At 43.0% G+C, this 27,531-nt stretch overlaps 2 protein-coding genes across 3 annotated transcripts in view; one reads left to right on the top strand and one right to left on the bottom strand.

Moving 5' to 3' along the window:
- The window catches only part of gmds (GDP-mannose 4,6-dehydratase), a 195,315-nt gene that overhangs the window by 27,358 nt on the left and 140,426 nt on the right, over nt 1–27,531 (bottom strand). Inside the window, exons 8-9 of the mRNA XM_082509656.1 lie at nt 10,458–10,576; nt 10,035–10,131 (exon numbers count right to left, since the gene is read on the bottom strand). Coding sequence (XP_082365782.1) covers nt 10,035–10,131; nt 10,458–10,576 — 216 coding nt within the window. The remainder of the gene's footprint in view (nt 1–10,034; nt 10,132–10,457; nt 10,577–27,531) is intronic.
- On the top strand, nt 18,645–22,800 carry LOC309691748 (uncharacterized protein; the record flags this gene model as incomplete). 2 transcript variants are annotated; one of them, XM_082509650.1, is made up of 3 exons in its annotated part: nt 18,645–18,853; nt 19,190–22,059; nt 22,270–22,800. In XM_082509650.1, the coding sequence occupies exons 2-3, from the start codon at nt 20,410–20,412 to the stop codon at nt 22,798–22,800; spliced, it is 2,181 nt and encodes a 726-aa protein (XP_082365776.1). In that variant the 5' UTR covers nt 18,645–18,853; nt 19,190–20,409. The 2 variants fall into 2 exon arrangements, with proteins under 2 accessions (XP_082365776.1, XP_082365775.1); XM_082509649.1 differs by having other exon boundaries at nt 18,646–18,853; nt 19,190–22,800.

Here is a 27,531-nt window from a genome sequence, read left to right as displayed (position 1 = left end):
TGTGAATAAAAAGACCAGTAAACAGATATGAATGCAGGTCCTTATTACATTGTGGATTGCTGGAGACGGATTCCAACAAGTTTTTCCCTTTATTATTCCATGGAGAAATGTGCTTTGAATGAGAACCAACTGTTCCAGTCAGGGGCTATTTAATGTATAACTCATGTAATCGACTTTTAGAAATTCTTCATTGTAGATAAATTGCTCTAGAATTCAGTGCTGGAGTGTTATATAGCGCTTTAATTAAAATAGTTATTAAAATGCTGTAATGGATCAATTCGTAAAGAGAATTCCAACCTAATACTGGGACGCTGAAATGGCGACCATATTTCAGGCTTCATTAAATAGCAGATATTACACCACAGAACAGGCCAACTGTTAAACTCTTCTCTGGGGCACAGGGACAGTGTATGAGTTACTGCCTGCCAGGACCCATTATGTTAAGAGCACATATGTTTGTGGGGCTATACCTGTTTTTCTCATTGTTACAATGAAGAATTTCCTCCATAGTGGGTTTTGACTGTGTGCTTTCTGCAATCTTACCATCTCTCCTTATTGCATCTATCTTTGCATGGATTGTCTGGCACTAACACTATTGTGCACTGATCAGATCAGAAAGTAAAAACATTACTTGATGTGGAGATAAAGTGGGAACAAAGAGAAGAGTGTCAGTAACATCTGTGTGTCATTCTCTTCAAATCAGAAAAAGTGTAGTACTAATTCTGTGTGCTGGAGACAGAACAACACTAACCCTGGGAGTGGATTTATGAGGTCTGGACTGCCTGCATGGAGTAAAATGAAACCCCAAACCAGTTCTGCTTCTTCAACAAGGCCTAACAACCAAGTCCCTGTGTCTACAGCTACAAGAGATACCATATTGCCTCTAAAGGTCAGTATGCGTCAACCAGAGGTTAAACAGTCTTGACATCCCTCTCCGCTTTTAAAACCTGCTATTTCTGCCATCTTTCATCTGTACAAATGAGTGCAACACCATGAAAGCCTTTGAGAAAAGGTTGTCTGATAGTATGCCCTGTTATCCCAATTTGACTTTTCATCCACTCAAAGTGTTTCCATTTGCAGCTATAAAATATATTTTGACTTAGTTGGTAACAAATTATAAAAAAGTAGTTTGTCATGCCAGTTGTCCATTATTTACTCACTTACATGAGACAAATGAAAATGCCTTGAACAAAGTGGTATCTTGAAAAGTGGAATAAAAAGGTTTTCTCTAATTTTTTGAAAATATATAATATAATATTAAGAAATATAACTTAAACATGGCTCAGTCTTTTTAAGCATTCCTCAAGTTACAAAAATATTCACTGAAGTTCCAGTTGACAACATCTTGACATATATTACCTTTCTGCTCAAACTATATGATGCTTACACTGAGTACACTGAGATGTTTTTATGGCAGCACTGTAACAGATTGGAATCTTTTGTGATTATATTGGCACTTGTCAATATATACATAGTTTGACATGAAAATAAAATATCCTACTCCAAAAAAAACACAGAAACACATCAGATCTCAATGAGAAAAACAAATCATCAATCAGCTGCATATGTATACTAATATGGACTGTGTAATATGTTAGGAATGAAAGGGTGCCACATTGTTTGATGGAAATAAAAATGATCAACCTACAGAGGACTGAATTCAAAGACAGCCCAAAAAGTAAAAGAAATGATGCAGCAGGTTAGTGTATTTTGCATACAGTGGCCTTTTGGGTGTCATTTTGTAGCTTTGGCATTGCTCATCCTGTTTCTTTTTGCACAAAGGAAAAGATGCTGCTGTTACTGATGGGCTGAGGGCCTTCTATGGCCCTGTCTAGCTCTCCTGGAGTAACTGCTTGTATCCTGGAATCTCTTGAAAGTATGCAAGAGGAAAAGAAAGACACACAAAAGACAGAAAAACGTCTGGTGATGCCACATATTGATGTGCCATCCTTGAGGAGATGGACTATTTGTGCAACCTCTGTAGGGTCCAGGCATTACCTGGTGTTACCAGCAGTGCCTCTGTCCCTAGACAAATGTAAAACTAGTGAAAAACCAGTCAGAAAAGATCAAGGGAGAAAAAATGTCAGCAGCCTCCAGATGTAAAACCATTCCTACTTTGTGGGTTGTCTCACTGTTGCCACCGAGTGCTTCTCTTGTTCATTTCATTAACACCAAATTAGTTGAAACTAATTAACAACTCGCATTGTTAAACTGCATTATTCTCATTAACCCCCAAAAATCTTACACAGAAGATCCATATTGACATACGACACATATTACTGCAAAATCACAAGTCAGTCACACAGTGTTAAGTGTGGCAGATAATGAAAAATTAAAGGGTTCAGAATTTAAGTATTGTAATTTCTGTAAAAAAGCCACTAAATAAGATTATAATAATATTGCCTTGAAAGGCCAGAACTGGTTGCATGTAAGTCATCTAACTCATCAAAAGGAATGTTTACTGAAAGTATCTATGGCACAATAGTTCCAGAATATGTTGCATCCTCATTTTCAGTAAAAAGGTTATGGGACACATGCTTGATATATTTAAAGATATTATTGCTGAGATACACATTGCCCAGTTTTCTCCTAAGAAGCATGTTTAAGTGTGCTGGTAATAGTAGTAAGTGAGTGACAAATTAAAAGTTCACCATCTGATTTAGGTTGCTCACAATCCTATTTCAGGCATCTGTATTTCTGTCTGGGTGTGTAATACAGATATGGGTGCTTTCCATCTTCCAGTCTTTCTTGGTAAAGCTGGTAAATGTTATGCATGGTGCTTGCAACTTCATCTTCAACTTTGATCACAGAAGACAGAATAATTTAAATTAAATTAATTAATAGCATGATGGTGTGACTATGTATATACTATGGTTTAGGGCCTAGCATTCACCCTGCTTTGATGTGAAACCTGTGCTGGTTTGTCCCTATTCACACCGCTGACTAAGAAAGGTTCAGGTCAGGTCTGTGGGAGAAGTCAAAAGACTCTCTGTGACACTCATGAGATCACTAATGAAAGTAACGAAGGCAGGTTGCAACACTTCATTACAAAGACGTGAGGAATGCATTCAAGATCAACGATAATATCCAGCTGTGTCGAAGTATCCAAGAGTGGAAATGTTCTTTGAGCTCAATAAAGCTTCACAATACCAAACATTATTTAGAAACTACATAAGGCAGGTGTGTCTCACACTAATTACCTCAACAGGTGGGTTGACTCCCTTGCCAACAGTTATAAAAGGTAACCACAACACCCAGCATCATTATTGCTGCGGATAACTAGATCCATTGTCTTGGTTTCTCATCTAGTGATGACAAGACAATGACGTATGAGCAAGCAAGCGTGGTTCTTGTGAATTCGTTACGCACGTTTCAAAGCTGGAATGCCATCTTAAGTAAGTAAGAAGGAAGTTCAGACTTTTGCCCAGGCACTTGCAGACAAGCACTTGATAGATACTGAGGTGTGGTATGTGAACAGGGCTATTTTTAGGAGTTGATGTGGGAGTTTTTGATTTGTACCTGCAGATGGGATAAGAGGAAAACAGGCAGAACAACTACTGTGTCAAAATCTCATAGGCGAATGCAACACACATTCTTTTATTTCATGCAGGAATTAAAGAACTCTTTTGTTTCTGCATTTGGTGTAGGCTAACTTACTGGATGTTGAATGCTTTTCCGCAGCACTCCCTGCCACCATTGCTAGCTACCAATAAACAATGAACAACTGCACCACTAACCAGCTAAAATGTGATCTGATGCAGCAGAAGGAAGCGTCACAGGATCAAAGTTAAGATAAGAGCAGGATTTATTTGATCAGTGTCTTTCCTCTCTTTGCATGGACACACAGATAAACTGCAGTAACAAACTGTGGATTTTACTTTGTCTGTTTATACATACGCAACACAAGCTTGACACTATCACGAAATTCTTGCTGTAGCAGCGATATGAAGCACTCCTGCTTTTCACACTTGTCTGTACTGCGCAAGAATAAACTTGCAAATTTAAAACAAAAGGACAATCGGTCATGTATTGACAGTACATGACTGCAGTGCAGGGAATGCTGCTACGTGACTGCAACAAAGCACAATTTACATCTGTTCTTCTTGATACATGGGAACCTCAGTTGGTGATTCTTTTCCATCAATCAAAGCACACAACAGTGATAAACAGTCATGCCACTGAATTGCTCTCCTGTCAGCAAAAATGATCATGCAACGTTTTGGTGTTTTCATTAGCAGATTAATGACTGGTGGAAAATTAAACATCAATAAGTCTTAGCCATTAATTAAACCTACATGACAGATCTACATTTGTTGATTCCAGCTTCTTGTTTCTAGATGTGCTGGATTTCTCTGTGACATTATAAAATCTTGTTTTTTTTGGTGCACAACCATCTTATAGAAATCTTATAGAAATGCCTTTGACATCATACATATTCAAGAGTGTAAAAAACTGTGCAAAACGGAGTGTTTACTGTAGTCTAAAGCCTGAGGACTTGGCTCACAGGGATTACCTGTCCATACTTTGAACTCATTTAAACTCATTGGCCATCTACAATACAAATAAAAGCTACCACTCAACCAGAGGTGCTCTAGGCAAGCAACTCCTCAACTGCCAAGAAACTGATAGCTCATAGATGGAAATCATCCTAATCTATCAATAAACAAAGACGACTTCAAGATTTTATCAATACAGATTGCAAGGAACAGTGAGGAGCTACTATGCACCATGCTAAAACATTTCATGCTGGGAGCATGCTACAGAAAAAACAGACACGCTACACAATGGATTCATGCACTTCTGTCGAACAGCTGGATTAAAGAATTAATAATTTTTTTTTTACATTTTACATGCCATTCTATACTCATCCTCGCAAGGCACTGAGCTGAGGTCTCACTAAAGTGGGTGTGGAACAAAACAGACTGTCCCTAGGTTGCTTCCTTTAAAATTACAGTCTGTAGAGAAGACTGGAGATTAGAATGGAAAACACTGGATTTGTATAGCACTTTTCTAGCCTAGAGAAACCACATTCACCCATATACTCAAACGTAGCCTTAATCTATACACTTAAGTGTTTATCTACCTTACATCCATGGCCAATTTAGAATCACCAATGAACCCATCATGAATGTCTTAGGGTTGCAAGAGGAAATTGGAGTGCCTGACGGAGACCCAAGAGCTCACAACAGAAACACGCAAAGTCCACACATAAAGGTCCCAGCCAACCCAGAGATTCAAACCTTTCCTTACAAGACATTTCAATCTAATCTAGATGCATCAATCTAACAAAAACTGAGACGATCTACAAACAGGATCAGATAAATCACCTGAATCCAGGTGTATATTGTTAATTCAGATATATATACACACAATGATAGATGTGTATATTAAATGTGGCCTAACTTTTAAGTAATGTGAACAGTGCATGCACTCATAGAAGGTAATTCATCTGAGCCAAAATCACAGGTATCAGACTCTAAATGCTCCATTTCAGACATTTTTTGTACTCTTGGACATGTATGACATCCAGGAGAGTGCATATCCTTAATCTGGTCACCTCAGCCATAAAGCTTTGGCTATGAGCACAAAAGCCCCATTCACCTTCTATTCATAACTTTGGTAGCAGCCAGTCAGAAAAAGTTGGCTTCAAGGGATAGAAGCTAAAATAGCTTATTTCTGACTGAGAATGAGCCAAGGGGCTGAACGAAGGCAGAGTAAAAAGATAAATAGGGATTACTTTGAACGGTCATTGATGCAAAGCTATTTTACAAGAGTTTAAGATTAAAAAATATAAGCCGGAAATGAGAATAATCATTGGGTCCGGTGATTGGGTTCAAGCGTTGGGATTACTATGATTTAGAAAAAGATGTAAGTGTGCACTTACAATATATAAACTTGATAGTGGAAGAATTACATTTGCCATCCCATCATGCACACTGACGGGTTACAGAAACATAAGGACAGACTGAGAGACAACTTCCCATTTATCATCACTTTTCCTTCTCTGCATGAGAGGTAGAAGAAAAACCACAGAGCTGTCAATCAACTCACAGTCGTTTACACCCTCCAGCAGCACATGAACTTGGAAGTATGACAGCCAGGGTGCATTAGTATGAACATGCACAAGCGTCTACATGCATGCGATTAAACGCCAAGTCAGTGACATGCACACCTGTCTCTGCACAGACAAATACAGCCGTCTTGGCCCCAAACGTTGTTTAGAGAGACAAATTGTGATCTGCAATAAATACTTCATGCTGAAGTTTAAATGAGGCAAGGAGGCAAACTGAATTTAAAAAAATCCCCACATTTACTGTCAACTGTATAATGCACGTTGTTAGGTAATATGCACTCAAAAGCAAACTACTGTACTGTATACATTGTGCTATGGAGAGTTAAGTGGAAAAACTAAACTCAAGGGACTAACATCAAACTTAGTTTTCCAGATGCTGTATCATGAATGTCAATCAGGTTCAACTTCCTGGGGCCACTGAACAACCTACAGCGGTGACCTGTGCATAAGACGTTATTTAAAATCCCAGAGTTTATAAGCTCTTAAAAGTATGCAGATATTTTTAAACAGTGAAATTCATGAATCTGACCTGTTAAAAACTGCTCTGTGTTGATTTTACGCACAGGACAAAAAGTATTCCCATTACCAGCTGGTGCGGCAGATGACACAGCTCATAGAGGAAATTTACCAATTTAAAGTAGCAAAGTTGAGTATTTTTGAGAGCATTTGAAGTGCTGAAACCCTAAACTAAAGAACATGGAGCTGGCAACCAGAGCAGTGGAAGAGTTTTAGGGGGAACCTAAAACTGTGACATCGTAACATGTTTCAGCATGTAGAAACTGTAGTAAACACACGCACGCATGTTGTGCAGTAAACTTTAACATACAGTAAAGACGTATGTTAAAAAGTAATACTGTAGAGATATTGGGAGAGACTTTAGTGTAAGGTAGGGATTGGAGAAGGCTTAATTCAAGCTATCTGAATGTATTCGATTATACTTTTGGAGGCTATGTAAACTGTAATACAAATCCTCATATGCTGGCCTGTTTCTTTTTTAAACCCATCTTTTGAGATCCATTAAATTACAGCAATAGATCCTAACTGCTTCTGCTATTACTTTTGGTTTTGCACGCACGTAAAGTGGAAGGTTTTTTCGAAAATGATGTGACTTCTTATCGTCACTTGCATGCCAAACATATTCTGTACTCAACTTCCCATGTCAGAAAAACAAAATGTCAAGGATTCCACTTGCGGCACTCATCTATAGACCAGTTTTTCCCTCTACCTGTGCTCTTTTGTGCCCTTTATGTGAGTGTGTACGCCTCTTTAACAAATCACATAGAACAAATGCACATTTACAGTTAACATCACCAGTCTTATAAAACAATTGGGTACAAAAGAAACTCAGAAAGCCAGACAGAAGAACCCATCTGATCACACCTTGGTATTATACCTGGCAACCAAAACTAATCAGAACCATTAGAGAGTAGTGCGCAGACACACCTTTGTAAAGCTGAGGCAAAGGCTGCTCACCTGAGCCAAACTTTAGGAGCGTTGACAGAAGCCCATATGGTGCCAAGAGTGACTGACAGCCCTGCAAAGTCGTGACAGTTGGAGCGATGTGAAACTTACTTGTAGCTGTCCTCAAAACAGCCCTGGCAGCTTGCACTGCATGTCTTTCGCTTTCACGTGTTAACTATTGGTGCAAAATGCTGGTAGCTTTATTTTTTTCATTTTAACCAGCACGCACCACACTGGGTAAACTGCTTCCACAGTCGGACAAACGGGCTGTCAAGCCGGTAGCCCTGCAGGGTTCACACATGTGCACAAAAGACACATTCACACTCACACACTGCACCACATGTGAGGCACACCTGCTGGGGGGCTTCTGTCCCAAGGGATTGAAGCTCATGTCAGACACACACTCTGACAGAATTAATGATGAATTACACAGATATTAGCACACAGCCCGAGGTAACACTCCTTCCGCGCTCCACGCACACACACACGCACACACACACCCCTACCTCGTTTTGGGCCCCACACAGACATACATTCAAACTTTTGTACTGCTAAACAGCAAACAAGACACCAAAAGAGTCTGAGTCAGCTGAAGTCTTAGGATATACACACACACACTTGATGACAGGTATTTCCACTTGAGGTGAGGCACAATGCTGAGCTATGAGCCCAGTGTCAGTCACTTCCTGTCTGCCGGGGTCAGAGGTTAAACATCCTTCAGTCTCTTTAAGCCATATAGAAGGGACAAAGGGAAAGAGTAGAGAAATTGCCCACTGTTACTGAACCATCCTCCCCTTGTTATCCATGCAAGCTCACACTTTGTTATTGCTCTGTGTTTATAACACCACACGTCAGGAGCAGTGTTCCCTTTGCTAGTGCTAATAACATGGAGCACCATAGCAATATACCATGGAAGCAGCAAAGGGTCAGCAGTTAGGAGTTATTCCACACTTGCTACATGAATAGTTTTTCTTTGAATGTTTACCATAATTGTGGTCAAGTGAGGTGACTCGACTGAAAAGCAGCAACAATAACGCTCTCAATGCTGGCTTCTCTCTTTCTTGTGTTCAAACACTTGTTAGGAAGCTGTCAATATGATAAATTTTATAGTGCTGGGTAGCTATAAGGGCATACAGTCATGCGGAAAAGAAGGTTTTCACAGAAAGGATGCAGCACAGCACACCCTTGCTGCATCCATAGGATTTAAGAGGGTAACTAGCAGCCATGTGCTGATAATTAAATACACTTGACTGATCATCAGCAAGTGAGAGATGTTTGCAGTCTGGAGCATTCACATGTGTTAACACAATGCCACAATATTCCCCGGAGTGGATGTCCCAGAAAATTTACCCAAGGTCAGATTGTGCAATGCTCAGAGAAATTAGCTGGTTATCACAAATGGACATGTACGCTGATTTGATTATATTTTAGAGTAGTTGTCCATACAGATACAGGGTTAGGACCTTGAGTGAATAAGCTGACACGGACAGAGAATAGAGGCCCAGGTGTGTAACCAGTGCTGCCGTACCTTCAGCTGTCAGTCACTAGGGGCTCCTTACTAATCCTCTGCCATCACTCAACTGCATCTCAACTCTAATCTCACCAGGCCAAAGCCCAGGAGAAAGGAGCTCCTGCTTTAAACTGAGAGGATGATGGCTAATCTCAGCCACAACACCCCAGGGTAACCCTAGAATGTCCACAGGGAGTAACTGCAATAACCCTTGACCAGGGTGATGAGAGAAAGACCTCCCAAATTCAGCAGACACCTTTCGAGAGATGGAGGAGTAATACACTGGCTAACATTATGAGTTTGATTTTTAGAACTATCACCTCAGCAAGCACAATCTCACGAAAGAGGCACCAATATCTCTCCTGTGCTATCAAACTAGCCTCTCATTCAGCAGAATTGCCTCACTAACCCTTTGAGTCAAACTAATAAGTTGTTAGTATTACAAATTTCCAGGTTGGACGCACTTAGCATAAGGTGGCAGGATATAGCTTTCAGTACTCTTAAAGAGCTTATCTGGCTTGTTTCCAGCTGTTTAAAAAAAGCATACAATAAGCAGCCTGAGGCTGTCAAGTGACTGCATCCACTGTAGCTGACAAGCATATAGTGCCAGACACAATTACCGGCAAACACATACACAAAGAAAAACCATGAAACATTCTTATATAGAACAATAAATATGTGCCGTGATGCATTATAAATTATATGCAACTATATAGATTGCACCACTATAGTAAACCATTTTCATTCTGAAGCCTCCTTTGGTTGGTGTGGTCCACAGTATTGTGCAGTTAGAGAGAAAAATCACCAAAGGTTTCTGGGATCAAATGTACAAATGTGTATTATAGACTTTATATAGGCCAGTATAGCAAGCATCTCCAGGTTCCCAGAACACAGAGGGAGGGGCAAACAGACCAAAGGTGTAAGAACTGGGTGCATGAATACACGTGCATTATACATATAGACACAAATGGTAGGAGAAACTTGACTTACCACTTCGGTGGGACGGAAGTATTTTGGGTCCACCTTCACATGTACCACCCCTGTCTCCTGGCAACGGCCAACCTCCTTCTCATCCTTTCCCTCCCACCTGGAAAGAAAGAAATCTTAGCAGGAACTAAGAGTTTCCCACACCTGCTCCAAGATTCAAGCGCCGTGATTACTTCTTGTGTAGTTTGTTTCCTTAAAGTCTCATCCAGACAAAACATGTCACCTGCCTTTTCCCCCCCACAAACGAACACATCCTTCACCACATGTCAGTATCTCACAGCACATAAGAGGGGAGGTGAATGACAGGTTAAACATGGGAGGAATCTTTCCAAGACAAGAGACATAGGGTTGGGGTGTCTTATATTGAGGCCTCTCAGGCAAATCTGTGATTTTGACTGCAAAAAGAATACTGATATGTTGACTTACACAATGGTCTTTCCCACACGTCCAAAGGCCCTCTCCACAAACTCCCTCACACTGTGCACCTCCCCTGTTGCTATGATGAAATCCTCGGGCTCCTCCTGTTGCAGCATCAGCCACATAGCCTGAAAGAGACAGACACAGAGACAAAGACAGAGAGGTCAAACTACTGAGAGATCATAAAGACAGTTCGGTGATCCACACTGGACCGTGCCAAACTCAGCCCTGACAGACAGGAAGTGAACCTGCGACCTCTGAGCGGGGCATTCGCCCATACCTCTGCCCTGACGTCACTACAAGGGCTCAGGGGACACATACTGTGGGAAAGGAGGACAGAGCACTCCCACAGGCCCACTGTGTTGCTGGCACACAAAAATGCACACGTGGCCATGAATACACGTGCATTCAGGCCAACAGCGTTGCACAACTGACATACTCTAACAACTCAAAGATATTTTAAGACACATAAAGTGAAAGTAAAGAAGCTGATGAAATTCCTCAAATACAAATGAATTTTCCAAAACCTTATATCCTGACTCGTGTTTACTATTCCTAATTACACTGTGCAGGCAACGTTATTATTAGCTTAGATACCCCAGCGTAACCTATTACTTTAGGTCCCTTAACGGACACGGTGCTATATTAAACAACTAGCGAAGGCGTGGTTCCATAATATTTATGGTGAACTGGAGCCAGCAGGTCAGAGCTGCTGACCCCTGGCACATCCAGCATGATTAGAAGAAACTCGCCAGGGACACAAAGACAGACCAACAGACGCTCATGTCTCCACTCTTTAAAATCACAGAAGAAGACAGAATGAGAGTGACACAGAAGGCCTAGTCGTAATTTTTTCATGTTAAATGCAATTTCTATATAAACAAGACTAAAATCAGTGTGTAATTGAGACTCTATTGTTTCAAATTGTGCTAACTCATTTCAGTTTATTTATTTATTTGCTTCAGATTCTGAACTATTTGAAGAAGAAAAAAATACTGTGAAATTTAACCCAGCTGTTATATTAAGTTGCTATAAACAGTCATGAATGTCATGTATTCTCCGACTCTTCATTATTTCCCCTTCAATAGCTCAACAACTGGGCTTGTAAATATAAAATATATCAGCAGATTAAAGTCTCTGACATCTCATCATTTTTTTCTCAGTTCTATGGGTAAAGGGTCACATTTAACACTTACAACTTCCTGTCAGCAGTTTGTTGGCAACGTTTTTGTTTTGCAGTAAAACTTGCGCAGAAAGATGCAAACATTTCTGTGCATTGAAGTTTAAAAGATTGCAAACAGTACAAAGACAAAGGTTAAACTGCTCGATACGATGCTTTGATGAAACAACAAATGAAACGTGCCTCTAGACATTTGGGTGATCACTAAAACCCCTGACATCTCGTGAAGGTAAAACCTTTTAGTGCATCTGTGAAAAGGTTTAAGTTTCAGTGTTCAGTACCCGATTGATTCCAACATGCACTGATACAACCCCAGAAGTACCCCGAAAACCAGTTCGTGGTACTTTTTTCTCACAACAGTTTAAAAACTGACACAGTCAAAAGAAAGTCAGTTGTGACACGGAATAGTAATCTTTGCATCAGATTTTCATAGTAATCAAAGTAACAGCGACTGCTAATTTGTTTACAATTCTATGATAATGTCACCAGTAGTGAAAAGAAAAAAAAACAGTCCCGTTTCTCTTACTCTAAATGTTGTGTAATGCTGTGAGCTTGCATGCTGAACTACTGTATGCACACATTTCTGTGCACTGTTGTGGCATTGTTTAAGCACATGCCTTCTCGCAAACACACCAGCAGTGATGGAATGAACTTCCTCAGGGAGGCGAGGGCCATTCTACCTGAGGATCGTTCAGGGTCACCTGAGCGCTCAACAATGATGACTCCCCTGAGCCTGACCTCTGACCTCTCACCCTCTGGCCTCTGATGAACAAACCAGACTCTCACACGGCTACACAAGACAAAAATTGCAACTCGGCGTGTAACTGACAGCAAAACAAAGCATCCAGGGCGTCATCAGAATATGTTATTCAGTCTGCTGCCACATTTTGGGCCTGTGAAGTTTACAGGAAAATGTAATTCTCTTACAAACGGCTGCTTCTGACAAATCATAAGTAACAAACAAGCAGAAGAGATAACAGAATATTTCATTAGCAGTCCGACAGTTTAAACCTTTTATGTTGTGAACTGCTATGTTTTTCCATGGCTTTGACCACGATTATGCATTATTTGAAAGCAGAAAGCCCCGTGGGTCAAATGGTGTAAACCACTTTAACGTTTTATTACTACAGCAACAACTGCAGATGCAGAGGACCCCGATGTTTTAACAGGAGTCCATAAAGATCAAAACTGTAGTTTTCTAAACTTTCACTGTCTATACAGGCGCATTTATATTCAATCATCAAACAATAAAAAGTTTCAATTCCATTTTTTAAATCTTTTTGAGTCAAAACTAAACTGTTCCATGGATAATGGCATAAATATTGATCATGGATATAAATTGAGCTATGACATTTTTGTGCAATATTCCTGCAGTCTTCTTTTAGCTCCAGCTCCAAAGTGCTCGACGGCATGTTCATAAACACGAAGCACACGAGTCTTGAGTGAAGACGAGTGAAGAGTTTGCTTTTATCCGTTATATCAGTGTATGTTGAAGATCTTTAGACAGCAAAGGCAAACTTAGATGTCAATTTCATTCAGATCTTTCTTTTCTTGTTGTTTTTGCTACATTAAACAGTTTATACAAAATAATTGAGTGTTACCACAAAAGTAGCCAGCATATTACACTACAATATTTTAAATTTATATCAACAATACAGACATGACATCAATCCTGAGAATTTAATCAGAGGTGAGTTCCCAGTCTGCCATTTCCAAAATATGTCAGCGCTTTCCTTTTCGACGTGAGCAGGAATAAGCATCACTGGAAACAGTGGAGTATCAAACACTGACATCTACACTGTAATACTGTTTTGATCATCTGACTGGCTGATTATTTGAACTTGTAATGAAGCAGGCTCATTCCCTTTTCCTGAAAAACCCCACTGATGGATGTGTAGCCTGCAGTAAACTGGATGGCTGTGATGATGGGAATTGGAAACGTAGGTCTGCTTCTCTTGCAGCCAGAGAAAATGTTTACGGCAGGAGCTGAGTGATATGGCCTCTGCTGATTTTTTTTTAACAAGGACATGTAATAAATATTCTGATGTGTATTTTTCTACGTATTGTAGTGGGAATAAAGAAGAATGAAACGGAAGATTGGTTTATTCATCTCAGCCCGTTCAGCGATAACTTCTCGTTCTCGGCCTCTTTACACCCGCTTTCCTTCTTTTACCTTTTACCTTCTTTTTTCCCCTTCTCCCACTCCTCCTCCCTCAGGATCGCTCTGCTTCATTAGCTATCTGATAAACAGCTCAGAGGTTCAGCCCTTCACACTGAACCCGCACCTTCCTGTTCACATGGCCACAGGATGACCCCCCATCACACACTCCACACTTGACTGCAGCTCAGAAACAGCCAGCGACCACTGCGGACCCCTTTACCTGAAACATATTCTGACACACACGAGGGGAAACCGAGCTGACCAACGTTTAAATGTTTTTTTTTCTATTGTCTCGGAGTTCTAAATTTCTGTTGGAAGTGATATGAAATGTGGATTTCAGTACAGCTCTTGTTGTTATTGTTACTCAATTTGATATCTGTAATTATTAAAATACAAGCCAGATCTGCTTTTCGAGTTATTAAAATACTCTACAATACAAATTTTCCAACAAACTGGATAATATAAAGAGTTCTGGAGAGTAACTTTGCTTCTATATTATGCATAGTTTACTAATGTAATTAGTGAACTAAATGTAATGGCATAACTACTGACACTGCAATCCAAAATTACATGTTCCTGTTTTGATTTACGTTGTTTACTTCTTTTAATTATGTAGATCACGTGACCATATTGAGTTATAATGCATGTTATAGCAAAATTTTATAATCATTTCATTTAAAAAAAAAATCAACACAAATTATTTCCTTTTTTATCTGCTGTTGTTGTATTTTATTTGCTTTGCTTCTTTATCTTGTAAAACAGAGTTCTGTATACATATGATTCAGGAATCAGTAAATCTATTTTATTTATAATTTTATTTTATTTTTTTATTTTTATTTTTATTAAAGACTTAAAACCAAACCAGTACTCAGTGTTCAAGATGACTGATAGACTGAAGAGACGTTTTTCCAACATAGTCCGAACATGCTGGAGGCCTACAGTAAAAGATGTACTAAAAATTATACATGCAATGCTTTAAAGCTGAATTCAAAGTTTAATATTACATCTTATAATAAAATGCCATCCTTCTGTAGCTGACAGGGAATCACTGAAACTTAAAGCCTGCTTAAAACACTTTGATTTGGAAATGGCCATGAATGCCAAATTAAAATCTGATGAAAAATCTTACACCAATAAAAAAAGTTAACAGGTAAAATATCAATGTATGTAAAATATCTTTGTGCAGATTCAGGCAACTTCAGACAAACATAACTGATTCAATATTAACCGACTCAGCAGTGACCTCAGCAGGGCAGCATCCCCTTAATACGGTAGAAGTTTCGTGGCTTCAGCATTCAACTGCCGTGGCTGCGACTTTCTTTCTTTTTTTCTTCTTACAGTGTGTTATATTTAATCTTTTCCATATGCTCCTGTGAGATAGAACACAGATAGAGCACAACCAAAGGGACTGAGCTGCGGGAAAATCCCTGGTTTAAACCAAAGGCAGCCTGCTGACTCAGAGTACTGAGCACAGGTCACAAAGTGCAATCTCACCACTATGACACCAACTCTCTGCTACTGCTGACTGCCTTTCAATAATATATACGTAGTAATTTGCAATAGCGTCACAGTCTCTGTCGATAAAATATTCTCCGATAGAGAATATCATCTCCAAGCTGGCAGAGAATAAAAGGTTTGTTTTGCTAAACAAGTGTTAAATCCTCAGGCAGAAAACAGATCTTATACTCGATTCCTTGTTTTCCAAAAGTGCCTAAAAAGCATCTTACAACAAACAGAGCACCCAAACCACAACTTAAGTGATGACTTATCTGGACCTCCCTCCTCTGCTGACCCCTCCATCCTCCCTTCTCCCACTCTGCGTCTCGCCTCTCTCCCAGGCTGTTATAGCCACTCTCCCAGGCTGTTATAGCCACTCCATCTTCCCTCTCTAGCTGCTTGACTCCAGCTGACATGTGGCATGGCTCACAGTGAACACTTAATAGAGCTGCGATTATGGCTGCACAAAGCCATCGGCCCCAGCACACACTTTCCTCCTCATTCAAACATGCAAATGTAAAGCAAAGCCACTTTTTACATGAAAAGCATAAATGCATTCATGAGGGCACTTATTCAAATTATTCCAGAAACACATACAGAGCTTTATAAACGGACTGGTCACACCAATTTCAGTTAGAATATAACATGTTGCGCACTGTGCTGCAGAGAGTTTTGAGAAGCTGCGACTTCATGTCTTCTCAGCTATAGAGCTCGACCAGAGCTGGCTTTTCCAGCTCATTTGGAGCTTAAGAGGTTCTCAGCCCTGTTCCACAACATGCTTGCACAGCTGCCAGACAAGAATGTTAAAGCCTGAAAAGTTAAAAGAAATGCTCTCTTTTCTGGCGTGGACCAAAGTCAAGCCTTGAATTCGAGCAGACACAGCTCCAGTCTGCCGGGCCCACCGCTCTCCACTGATAGTGAGATTAATGACCTGCACTTACTACTATGTTATGATACTATGATACGTCACATTTGAGCTCAAACATGGCCACGTACGTCATAAGTGTGTGTTATCGGCTGGTCTTTTCGGACCCACATCCATCAAGGGCCAGTACTTCCCGGATACAGTGGCAATCATCTACAGCCATCTTGTACTGAGATTAGGCAAATAGTATTGAAATGACGACTTCAGAATGACCTAGGGGCCACTGCTGATACCAGACTGAGGGCAGTTAACCTCTTACTACTGTGGATGTTATATATGACTATATTTAACATCAAATTCATCATATTTTTCAAAACAATTCAAAAAATAATCTTATTTTGTGTTAAGAACCTTCTTTACTTCACAACAATTCAGAGTAAGACAAATACCAGGGGTTACGTTCGTTAAAGTTTCTACAAAATTCTTCATCAGTACAATTTAAGTCTTCATGACTTTCAAATGAGTCCACTGGTGCTTGTACTTCCTATGTTCATGGTTTTCATATACTTTTTCATAAAGCTGTCATTAAAAGATGCTGCAAATGATAAGACCTTTTTCCCAGTTTCTGCCTTCTATCCTCAATAAACCAGAAATGTTCATTGCCAATGCAGTTTTTCTGCCAGCATTTCAGAAAGTGAATAGAAAAACAGATTTTTGTTTGCCACTCGTCAGCCCCCCACCCCCACTGAGGTGTGAATGTTGCAATGTTGGCTCGTTCACTTCTGCCTAAAATCCAGAATAGTCTAGAGTGGTTCAGTTGTCAATAGTAAAACGTTTTGATTTCACGCTGATTTTTTTCCACTCTTCTCTGACCCCAGAAGGGATTTAACATCATTTTTCTAAGACATTACACATGTCAGAAAATAACTAGAGGGAAGTCTGTGAACAATAGATTATTGAAGTGTTTTTCCATCAGTTTGTGTTCAGAATTGTCTGGTGGCTTCAGAATTGCAGCACAATGATGCACTCCGGCCAGGCTTACTTAGCCAAGAAGTTAGAGTGTATTAGTGCTTATTGCTTTCACAGCCTACAGTTACTTTTTACATTCTTTTGTTCCACCAACAACAATTGCAAATAGTCTTGTGCTCCAAGACATCAGTCACATAGGCCTAGAGACCAGTTGGCAGCTACCTGGCAACCACTGGTTGCAAGGGAAAAATTTGTATTGCCCATCTGGCTAGTGAGTGGTTGGTTGCTGGAGGTGCGGTGAAAACTGTGAAACAGGCATGGAGGATTAGAAACTAGTCACTGACCCCAGGTAATCCCAGGTCACTAAGACAAATGCGTATTCCCCAACTAGTTGGTGAGAGGTTTGCATCATTTGCATTTAAAGTAAAAGTTGCAACTTTTGAAACATTGGTTTTAGTGGTAAGGCACAACTTTTATGTTAAAAGTGAATATTCTGTTTCTGGTTTGCATTGCACTTTTTTTTTAAGATTCACTGCTGTTTGGTGGTTAGTTACAAAGTCTTTGCCCACAAATCGACGTCTTTAATGCAAGCTACAAGTAATAAAAGCAATCACTGGGAGGTTTTTTGGGCAGTAATCTTTTTAAGACCAACTTCACCCAAATACAGCCAGAAGCCTCCAGCAACTAGCTGCCAATTGGTTGGGGAATCCACATTTTTCTAGAATCCAGACATGTCAGGAGGTCCCTGACCGGTCTCTAGGCCCGGGTGACTGAGGCCTAATTTAATCCAAACTGATGTTACATGTAAGCATTTTGATGATTCAAATATATTTCGTAATGCTCAAGAACATACAGCCGATGCTGTTTTTTGTATTCACGTCTTATATGTATATTTGTAACTAAACCACAACCACTAACTCGCAACCACTTGACAAGTGTGTATATGTTTATCTATTAAATAAAACATTCCTGTGAATGTGTTCTACAGCATTCCATAATGGTGTAGATGATTCCAAAGAACTGTGGCTTCCTCTGAAAGATACACCCGAAATCACCCTTTTATTCTTTGTGCATCATTGCTGTAAAACACATTACCTTGCATGTTTACACCCTCCCCAACGGCCCCGACAAAGTGTTTAGAGCTGTCAATATGCAAGTGACTCATAAACCAAGAGTCCTCCTTGCTTCTCTAAACGGCGTATCACATAACAATTCCTGACGGCACAGCAATGACACACAGTCCATGCCTGTACAAACATTTTAAAAGCCAAATAAGCAATGCAAGGAAGAGAAGCAGATACAACTCTGCAGGATTATGTGTCGTCTGCAGCATTAACTAAAGGTAGCATTTGACACTTTTCCTTCTAAATCTGTTGAAAGCAGGTCAGACTCACTGACTTATAAATCAGATAAATTTCATGATCAATATTGGGAAGTAGTTTTATTTATTTATTTGTTTAACACCTGTACAAAAGGCCAGCCAGTTCGCAGAACTCACGAACGGGGCCGCATCTGCGGAGTAAGATATCAGCATACGGCTGCCGTTTAGCCAATGAGCGGTGAGGCAACCCATTCTCTTCACCAATCAGAAGACACAATTCTACCTCATCATTACGCACATGTCGACGCAGAGAGTTCGGTCGGAGCTGCAGGTGGGAAGAGTCAGCAGAGTTTTACTCACCGTGTGGATTTTCATTCCTCTAATGCTGTTAGCGGTGTGCGTCCATGAGACTGTAAGTTTCTGTGTTTTATCGTGTTTGTTCTTTGCTGCGGCCATTATCCTCCCTTGTTTAATCCTTGGCGCACACTTTGTTTACCGATTGTTACTGCCGTTTACTGCGAAGCAGCCTCTGCCGTGCGGTCATTAAGGGACCGTCACTAATTTCTCATGTTAGCTCTAATGTAAAGTGCCTAGTTAGGATTTATGTAAATAGTAAAATTAGCATTTGTTGACACTCCCTTATTTTGGTTGAATGTTCCACTATCCAGTATTGTTTGTATTGTTGTATTACACATTTAATTCACTCTGTTCACCTAATTATGGAAGACTTTTATGTTCTTTCCAACAGAAACCACACCATCACTCACCACACGGCATATAGCATTTTACAGTCTGTTAAATCCCCTCACTCACATTATGGATGTGTGCTTCGGATTCTTGCTAAATAAATGAGTGAACGACAGATACCTGAGTGGCAGTGGATTTTGTGGATATGCCATCTGTTCTTATCGGACAACCCTGTTGAGATTGTGGATTCTTAGAGTCAGCACCTTATCATCTACATCAGTCATAGTCAGGAGGTCAAGTCCATCCCACTTACAGTGACCTCCTCCATTACATGGTCCTTCGAGCCGGAGTTACAGTTTCACAGGCAAGATGGCTTTCTCATCCACTCCTCGTCCTCGTCGCGATGGTCATCGGCCTCGTTACCTCGATGACTTCTTGGTGCAGTTGCCAAGGAGATCACTACCACAGGTGCATGTGTCGCACAACCAGTCCCCTGATGACCATGGGGCACATCCCAACACCTCAGCCACTCCAGCTGACCAGACTTCTCAGCATGGCACCTCAGACGTGGTATTATCAGCACTGAGAGAAATGCAGGAAGATAATAATCAGCTCAGACGAGAGGTTCAGACTCTGCTTGGTGCCCTCTCTCTCCGGTCCTCAGCCCTCCAGACGTCACCAGCTCCCCAACCTTCTGCATTAAGCCCCAGTACCCAGGACCAGAGGCAGTCCTTGTGGACTGATTCCATGCCTCAGTCTCCTCATCCTGACCATGCCTCCAGACACTACCCACACACGGTACGTTCCTTTCACATACCAGAGGATGACATACAGGATTTACCTTGGCCAGAGGCATCACTTCCACTTGATCCTCAGAGTGCTGAGCCATTCCCTGTTCCACCACCTCCGGTATCAGAAATTCCTGCTAGTGCAGCAGCCTCAGGTCCTTTCAGATGTACGTCACCTTATCAGTACAGTCAACTTCCTGTGACTGAACAGGTCGGGAAAATTAACGTGAAGGACGAGTATGGGCCTGGAGCATGTGTGAAGAGGCAGGTCACCCCTGAATATGCAGAGCCATACACCTTTCAGCGCCAACAACCAGAAAGCTTCCGGGAGATGACTGGGGACCCGCCTCGCTGGCCGCCAACTGATTCCAAAGCCTGGAGGAAATATGGTCAGCACGAACCTCTACCAAGTACAGAGACCGTGTACCGGGGACCAACACCACACATTCCATACTTCACGTCTGATGACCCCAGCCAGTTCGCTCGTTTGTGAATGGCCCTTGACAATATCCTGCCTCACGATGCAACTGAACGTTTCAAGTACCAGATCCTAGTCGATCACCTCAAGTTGGAAGACGCCCTCCTTATTGCCGATTCCTACAGCAATAGTCGCTATCCATACAGCCAGACCATGTCATCCCTGATAGAGCTGTATGGTCAACCTCACAAACTTGCCCTGCAGCGGATCACTGACGTGTTGTCAGAGTCTCCGGTGCGAAGTGGTGACAGCCGAGCGTTCCGTCTTTTCGCCCTGAAAGTGAGGGCTCTCGTGGGAATGTTAGAACAGCTTGGGAAAGAGGGGAGAGCAGAACTAGAGTGTGGGTCACACGTCACCAGACTGCTGTCCAAACTGCCACACAGTCTTCGAGTGCAGTTTAAGCGGTTCATCAATCCTCTTCAGACACCCATCCCAACCTTAGCAGATTTGGCAGAGTGGCTTGAATATGAAGTCCGCATCCAAGATGATGATGTGTATTTCCATCATCATCAGCAACCTCGAGAGCCACGTGTGGATCGTGGGAAGGGTGCCAGACCCAAGCAGAGATCTGCAGCGGCAACCACAACCGTCTTATTGGGCTACGACCCTCCTGCTAAAGGCCCAGAGCCTCCAAAACAGGCATCACGTCCAGTTTCCAAATTGGGGAAGCCAAAGAAATTCTGCCCCTTCTGTAATAATCTTCAGCACTATTTCAATCAGTGCACAGATTTCAAGAAGCTCAATATAGAGCAGAAGTTGTCTTGGATTCAGACAGGCAAGCGGTGCTGGAGATGTGGAAGGGACCATCCAGAGGCGCAATGCTACCTGAAGGCTAGATGCCAGCAATGCAATCAGGTGCATTTGGAGACACTCCATGAGATTAATGCATCGCGATCCACTAGTTCTGACAGACCGGCGGAGGAAGCTGTCCAACCCGTCACATACTACGTTGATCCAACATGGGGGACCAGCTGTGTGACACTGAAAATGGTCAGGGTGTGCCTCTATAATGGCAAAATGAAGCTAGAGACATATGCCATCCTAGATGATGGGTCAGAGCGCACAATCCTTCTTCACAGTGCTGCCCAAGAGCTGGGCCTTCAGGGAAAGAGGGAGGAGTTGGCGCTCCGAACCATCCGACAAGATATTAGAACGGTGGAAGGACATTCCGTTTCCTTCTCTATAGCCTCCGCCACTGACCCTCGGAGACGGTTCCGGATCCAAAGAGCATTCACTGCCACTGAGCTTGGGCTTGCCAAACACTCACATCCAGCTGATGCACTGCAAAGGTCCTACCGCCACCTGCGAAGTCTTCCACTTCATTCGTTCCACCAAGCTCAACCATTATTGCTGATTGGCTCTGACTACCCACATCTCCTGACTCCAATAGAGCCTGTCCATCTGGGTCCACGGGGAGGACCAGCTGCACTCAAGACACGGCTGGGTTGGACTCTGCAGGGTCCAGCCAAGGTTCTTCTACATCAAGCCTCCACTCCTCAGTGTCTACTCACAAGCACCCTGACTCCCAGTGCTGAACTTCTCAGTAATGTAGCCAAGCTCTGGCAGATGGATGTTCTCCCATACCAGAATGAGAAGGTGGCCACACGTTCAAAACAGGATACCATGGCTGTCAAGATGCTAGAGGAGAAGACCATTAGAGTGGAGGTGGATGGTATCAACCGGTATGCCACCCCGTTGCTGTGGAAAGAGGAACCAGTCCCGCTTCATTCCACTAAGGACTCTGTCTTGGGTCACCTGCGAGCTACGGAGAAGCGCCTCCTGAAGACGCCTGTACAAGCAGCCACCTATAACCAGGAAATTCAGAAGCTGGTGGATGCAAGCTATGTGAGTAAACTGACCATCGCAGACATGGAGATGGATGGTAGCACCTGGTACATACCACACCACATGGTTCAGCATAATGGCAAGGATCGCGTGGTCTTCAACTGTTCTTTCGTGCACAATGGTAACAGCCTGAATCAGCATCTCCTACCTGGTCCTACCCTGGGCTCGACGCTCCTGGGTGTGTTACTTCGCTTCCGGGAGTATCCCATTGCAGTGAGCAGTGACATCAAGGGGATGTTTCATCAGGTCCGCCTCTTGACTCAGGACAAGCCCTTCCTCCGGTTCCTCTGGAGAGATATGGATCGCACGAGGCAACCAGAGGTTTACGAATGGCAAGTGTTGCCTTTCGGGACGACATGCAGTCCCTGCTGTGCCACCTATGCTCTGCAGCGGCACGTTCTGGATCACAGCAGCCCCAGCGAGGATACCCGTCACACAGTGGAGAAATGTTTCTATGTTGACAATCTCCTCCAGAGCTTCGCATCATTTCCCGAAGCCCAGCAACTGGTTAACAAAATCCAGCAGTTGCTGCTCACCGGTGGCTTCGAATTACGACAGTGAGCTTCCAACTACCCAGAACTCATCAGTCATATGCCACCTGGATCAGTCTCACAGAGCAGTGAACTGTGGTTTTCCCCCGATGGGACTGATGTACCAGAGCGGACTCTGGGCCTGCAATGGCACTGTCAGTCTGACGAGCTCAGATATCAGATTCGGCACACTGAGCAGTTGGTGGAGCCCACAATGCGCAACATCTATCGGGTTCTGGCCAAGCAGTATGATCCGCTTGGCCTTCTCATTCCTTACACCACTCGGGCCAAAATCCTGGTGCAGCATCTCTGGAGGAAAAGGAGAGACTGGGATGATCCAAATCTGCCAATCGACCTGCTGCAGCTGTGGCATGCATGGGAAAGTGAATTGATTCAGCTCCCTGATGTCTCCCTGCCACGTTGTTACGTGCAGCCAGAGACAGACCCATCCCTTTGCAAGCAGAGCATCCACATCTTCTCCGATGCATCTGAGAAGGCATATGGAGCTGTAGCCTACCTTCGGACAGAAGATCATATGGGGGGAATCCAGGTAGCCTTCCTAGCTGCCCGATCTCGAGTTGCTCCCGTCCGTCAACAGTCCATTCCGAGGTTGGAGCTCTGTGCTGCTCATGTGGGAGCCCAGCTTGCTGCCATCCTCAAGAGGGAACTCACCCTTCATATCTCAAGCATTGTCTATTGGACCGACTCCACTACAGTCCTGAACTGGCTCCAGTCCCAATCCTGCCGCTACAAGATCTTTGTGGGCTCTAGAGTTGCAGATATTCAAGAGCTAACTGAAGGGAGCCTGTGGAGATATGTCAGATCAGGCGACAATCCTGCCGACGACATCACTCGAGGATTACGGCTCTCACAGCTCACCTCTCATCATCGGTGGCGCCGGGGCCCACCTTTTCTCTGGCAGGCGGCATCATACTGCCCGGAGCTCCCGAACCACGTTTCCCTTGATGATTCATCAGAGCTGCGGAAGGAGAGCTTCTGTGGGAACATCACCAGAATACCTGATCCACATCTACCTGATGTTGGTTCTTTCAGTGGCTACCAGACCTTGCTGGAAGCTTACGTTCGAGCTGTCCATGGGACAGCTGCTGACTCGACACCCACGGCAGAGGATTACAGGCAAGCGGAGTTAGCACTCCTCCGGAAGGTACAGGAAGACAGTTTCCCTGAAGATTTTGTTCGGCTGTCATCTCACAAACCGGTAGCTGCCAGCAGTCGCCTACTTGCCTTAGCTCCTGAGTATGACCCAGAGGCTCAACTGATTCGGGTAGGGGGGCGGCTTCGCAGATGTGAAACCCTCAGTCAAGACATCTTGCATCCTGTCGTTCTTGACCCTCAGCATCCTATCACAAAGCTCATCGTCCAGGATTGCGATCGCCAGCTTGCTCACCCGGGCTCCGAGAGGGTCTTTGCTGAGCTCCGGCGCAGATTCTGGATACTTCGAGGACGAGAGGCCGTCCGGAAGCACCAGTACAACTGTCCTGAATGCAGGAGGTGGCGCAGCCAGCCGGTCATTCCCAAGATGGCTGACCTTCCATTATCCAGTTTAAGACTTCATCGCCCAGCCTTCTATTCAACTGGGGTGGATTGCTTTGGCCCATACCTTGTCAAGATGGGGCGGCGTACAGAGAAACGGTGGGGGATCATCTTCAAATGCCTAACGACCCACGCAGTCTACCTTGATCTGCTTGCCAGCATGGACACTGACTCATTCCTGATGGGACTGCGTCGTTTCATCTCGAGACGTGGGAAGCCCTTCGAACTGCTGTCGGATCAAGGTACCAACTTCAGAGGTGGTAGCTCTGAACTCCAGGAGGCTTTCAACGCACTCGGCCCAGCTCTGAAGTCACAGTTGGCCAGCCAGCAGATTCATTTTCGTTTCAACCCTCCACAGGCTCCACATTTTGGTGGTTCCTGGGAACGGGAGATTCGTTCCATCAAGTCTGCGCTGCATACCATTCTCGGCTCGCAGCATGTCACCGAGGAAGTCTTTAGGACGATACTCAGCGAGGTAGAGAGCATCATCAACTCTAAGCTGCTAGGTTATGTCTCCTCAGACGTAGCAGACGTTGATCCGATCACTCCCAACATGTTGTTGATGGGGCGGCCTAATTCCGGTATGCCACAGGTCGTCTACCCAGAAGCCGAACTCCTGAGCCGTCGTAGGTGGAGACAATGTCAAGCCTTGGCGGATCAATTCTGGATCCACTACATCCGGAATTATCTACCTTCACTCCAGATGCGGCACAAATGGCAGCAGGAAAGAGATGAGTTGACTGTTGGCACTATCGTTCTCATTGTGGACCAGCAGCTCCCTCGTGCCCTATGGCCAGTTGGTAAGGTCAGCCAAGTAATCCCTGGAGCAGATGGCAGGGTTCGAACCGTTCAGATACAGGTTGGAGACAAGACATATACACGATCAGTGGGACGACTTATCAGACTTCCAGCTCTTCCACCGGAGTCTACTGCCTGACCTTCCTAAGTGAAGTGCACCTTTGCGCCGCAAAGTTGGGGGCGGCTGTACAAAAGGCCAGCCAGTTCGCAGAACTCACGAACGGAGCCGCATCTGCGGAGTAAGATATCAGCATACGGCTGCCGTTTAGCCAATGAGCGGTGAGGCAACCCATTCTCTTCACCAATCAGAAGACACAATTCTACCTCATCATTACGCACATGTCGACGCAGAGAGTTCGGTCGGAGCTGCAGGTGGGAAGAGTCAGCAGAGTTTTACTCACCGTGTGGATTTTCATTCCTCTAATGCTGTTAGTGGTGTGCGTCCATGAGACTGTAAGTTTCTGTGTTTTATCGTGTTTGTTCTTTGCTGCGGCCATTATCCTCCCTTGTTTAATCCTTGGCGCACACTTTGTTTACCGATTGTTACTGCCGTTTACTGCGAAGCAGCCTCTGCCGTGCGGTCATTAAGGGACCGTCACTAATTTCTCATGTTAGCTCTAATGTAAAGTGCCTAGTTAGGATTTATGTAAATAGTAAAATTAGCATTTGTTGACACTCCCTTATTTTGGTTGAATGTTCCACTATCCAGTATTGTTTGTATTGTTGTATTACACATTTAATTCACTCTGTTCACCTAATTATGGAAGACTTTTATGTTCTTTCCAACAGAAACCACACCATCACTCACCACACGGCATATAGCATTTTACAGTCTGTTAAATCCCCTCACTCACATTATGGATGTGTGCTTCGGATTCTTGCTAAATAAATGAGTGAACGACAGATACCTGAGTGGCAGTGGATTTTGTGGATATGCCATCTGTTCTTATCGGACAACCCTGTTGAGATTGTGGATTCTTAGAGTCAGCACCTTATCATCTACATCAGTCATAGTCAGGAGGTCAAGTCCATCCCACTTACAGTGACCTCCTCCATTACAACACCTTTGTTAAAAACTTGCACTCATAAACCAATCTCTACCTGATAAATTCAAATAACACCTAGCTCTGCTTTTGAAAAGGGACAGAGGGGTTTTTGAAAATTTTTAAACCGTTTTTAAATTAACAACTTAACAACGGAATATTGAAAATGAATCAATTATATACATAACTGAAATTAGATAAAGCATTGAGCTCTCTCAGGTAGGGATGGGTATCGAAAACCGGTTCTTGTTGAGAACCGGTTCCCACTGTTTCAATTCCTTGGAATTGTTTGCCATTTTTGCAAACGATTCCCTTATCGATTCCAGTCGCCCCGAATCACGTCACCACGTTGCGGAGCGTCATTTACCTGGCAGGAAACATGGTGCCTAAGTGGCTCAAACGCTCAAAAGTTTGGTTATACTTTAGGAGAACGGATGACAAAAGGGCAACTTGCAATACTTGAAAAGTAAATATTTCATTTAAGGGAGGAAACACTACGAATATGCAAAAGCATTTGCTGACAAAACACGTGATAACCTTAAATGAATGTCGTGTTTTTAATTCCGCTCCGGACTCGTGAATCTCAACCCAGCAGCAGCGGTAACGTTTGCACGTCCTCTCCCGTTAATGCGGCAGGTAAATAATCAACTAAGAGTGCATATTTATGTTAGCGCGATCTGCCTTATTACAAAACCTGCCATTACTGTGCATTTAGGTGACCATGATAAGAGAGACAGACAGAGTCTGGCTGCCTCAGATGCTGGCAGTTCTCCCTGCAGTCTACCGGTAGCGTCTCCTTTCAGGCCAGGATAGACGAATGTCACCGAGCAGTGACTAAGTTTGTGGTAAAAGGCTTGAACCCATTTGCCACAGCAGATGCCCCGATTTTCAGTAAGTGAATGTGTTTAATTGTCGGCAGGGACATTACTGGATATTCTTGTGTAATTGCTACAGAATAATTTATGTTACACTTTGTTATTGCTACAGAAGAATATTTATTTTATTATTTTACATTTAAAAAATTTTTTTCCTGGGGACCCTGTGACACCCCATTGAAGAGCCGTAGGCTGTGGATCTCTTATCTCACTGTTGGGTTTGTAAGACCATGTTACTCTTGTTCAAAGAGAAGATATAAAACAGTTGTAAGCTAATCGACCTTAGTGTTCTCCTTTTAAAAAAAAAAAAAAGAATCGATAAGAGAATCGATAAAGAATCGAATCGTTAAACAGAATCGAAAATGGAATCGGAATCGTGAAAATCTTATCAATACCCATCCCTACTCTCAGGTTATCCTGCAACTGTCACTGGACGACCATTGTTGGGGGTCTAAATAGGTTCAGGTTTAACTCATGACTTTCACTGGGTCA

The sequence above is a fragment of the Aulonocara stuartgranti genome, assembly GCF_965226115.1.
Source record: "Aulonocara stuartgranti genome assembly, chromosome: 17".
In the NCBI taxonomy this organism is placed as follows: Eukaryota; Metazoa; Chordata; class Actinopteri; order Cichliformes; family Cichlidae; genus Aulonocara; species Aulonocara stuartgranti.
Note: the sequence above shows the minus strand (reverse complement) of the source record. Positions and strands in the feature narration are given on the sequence as shown.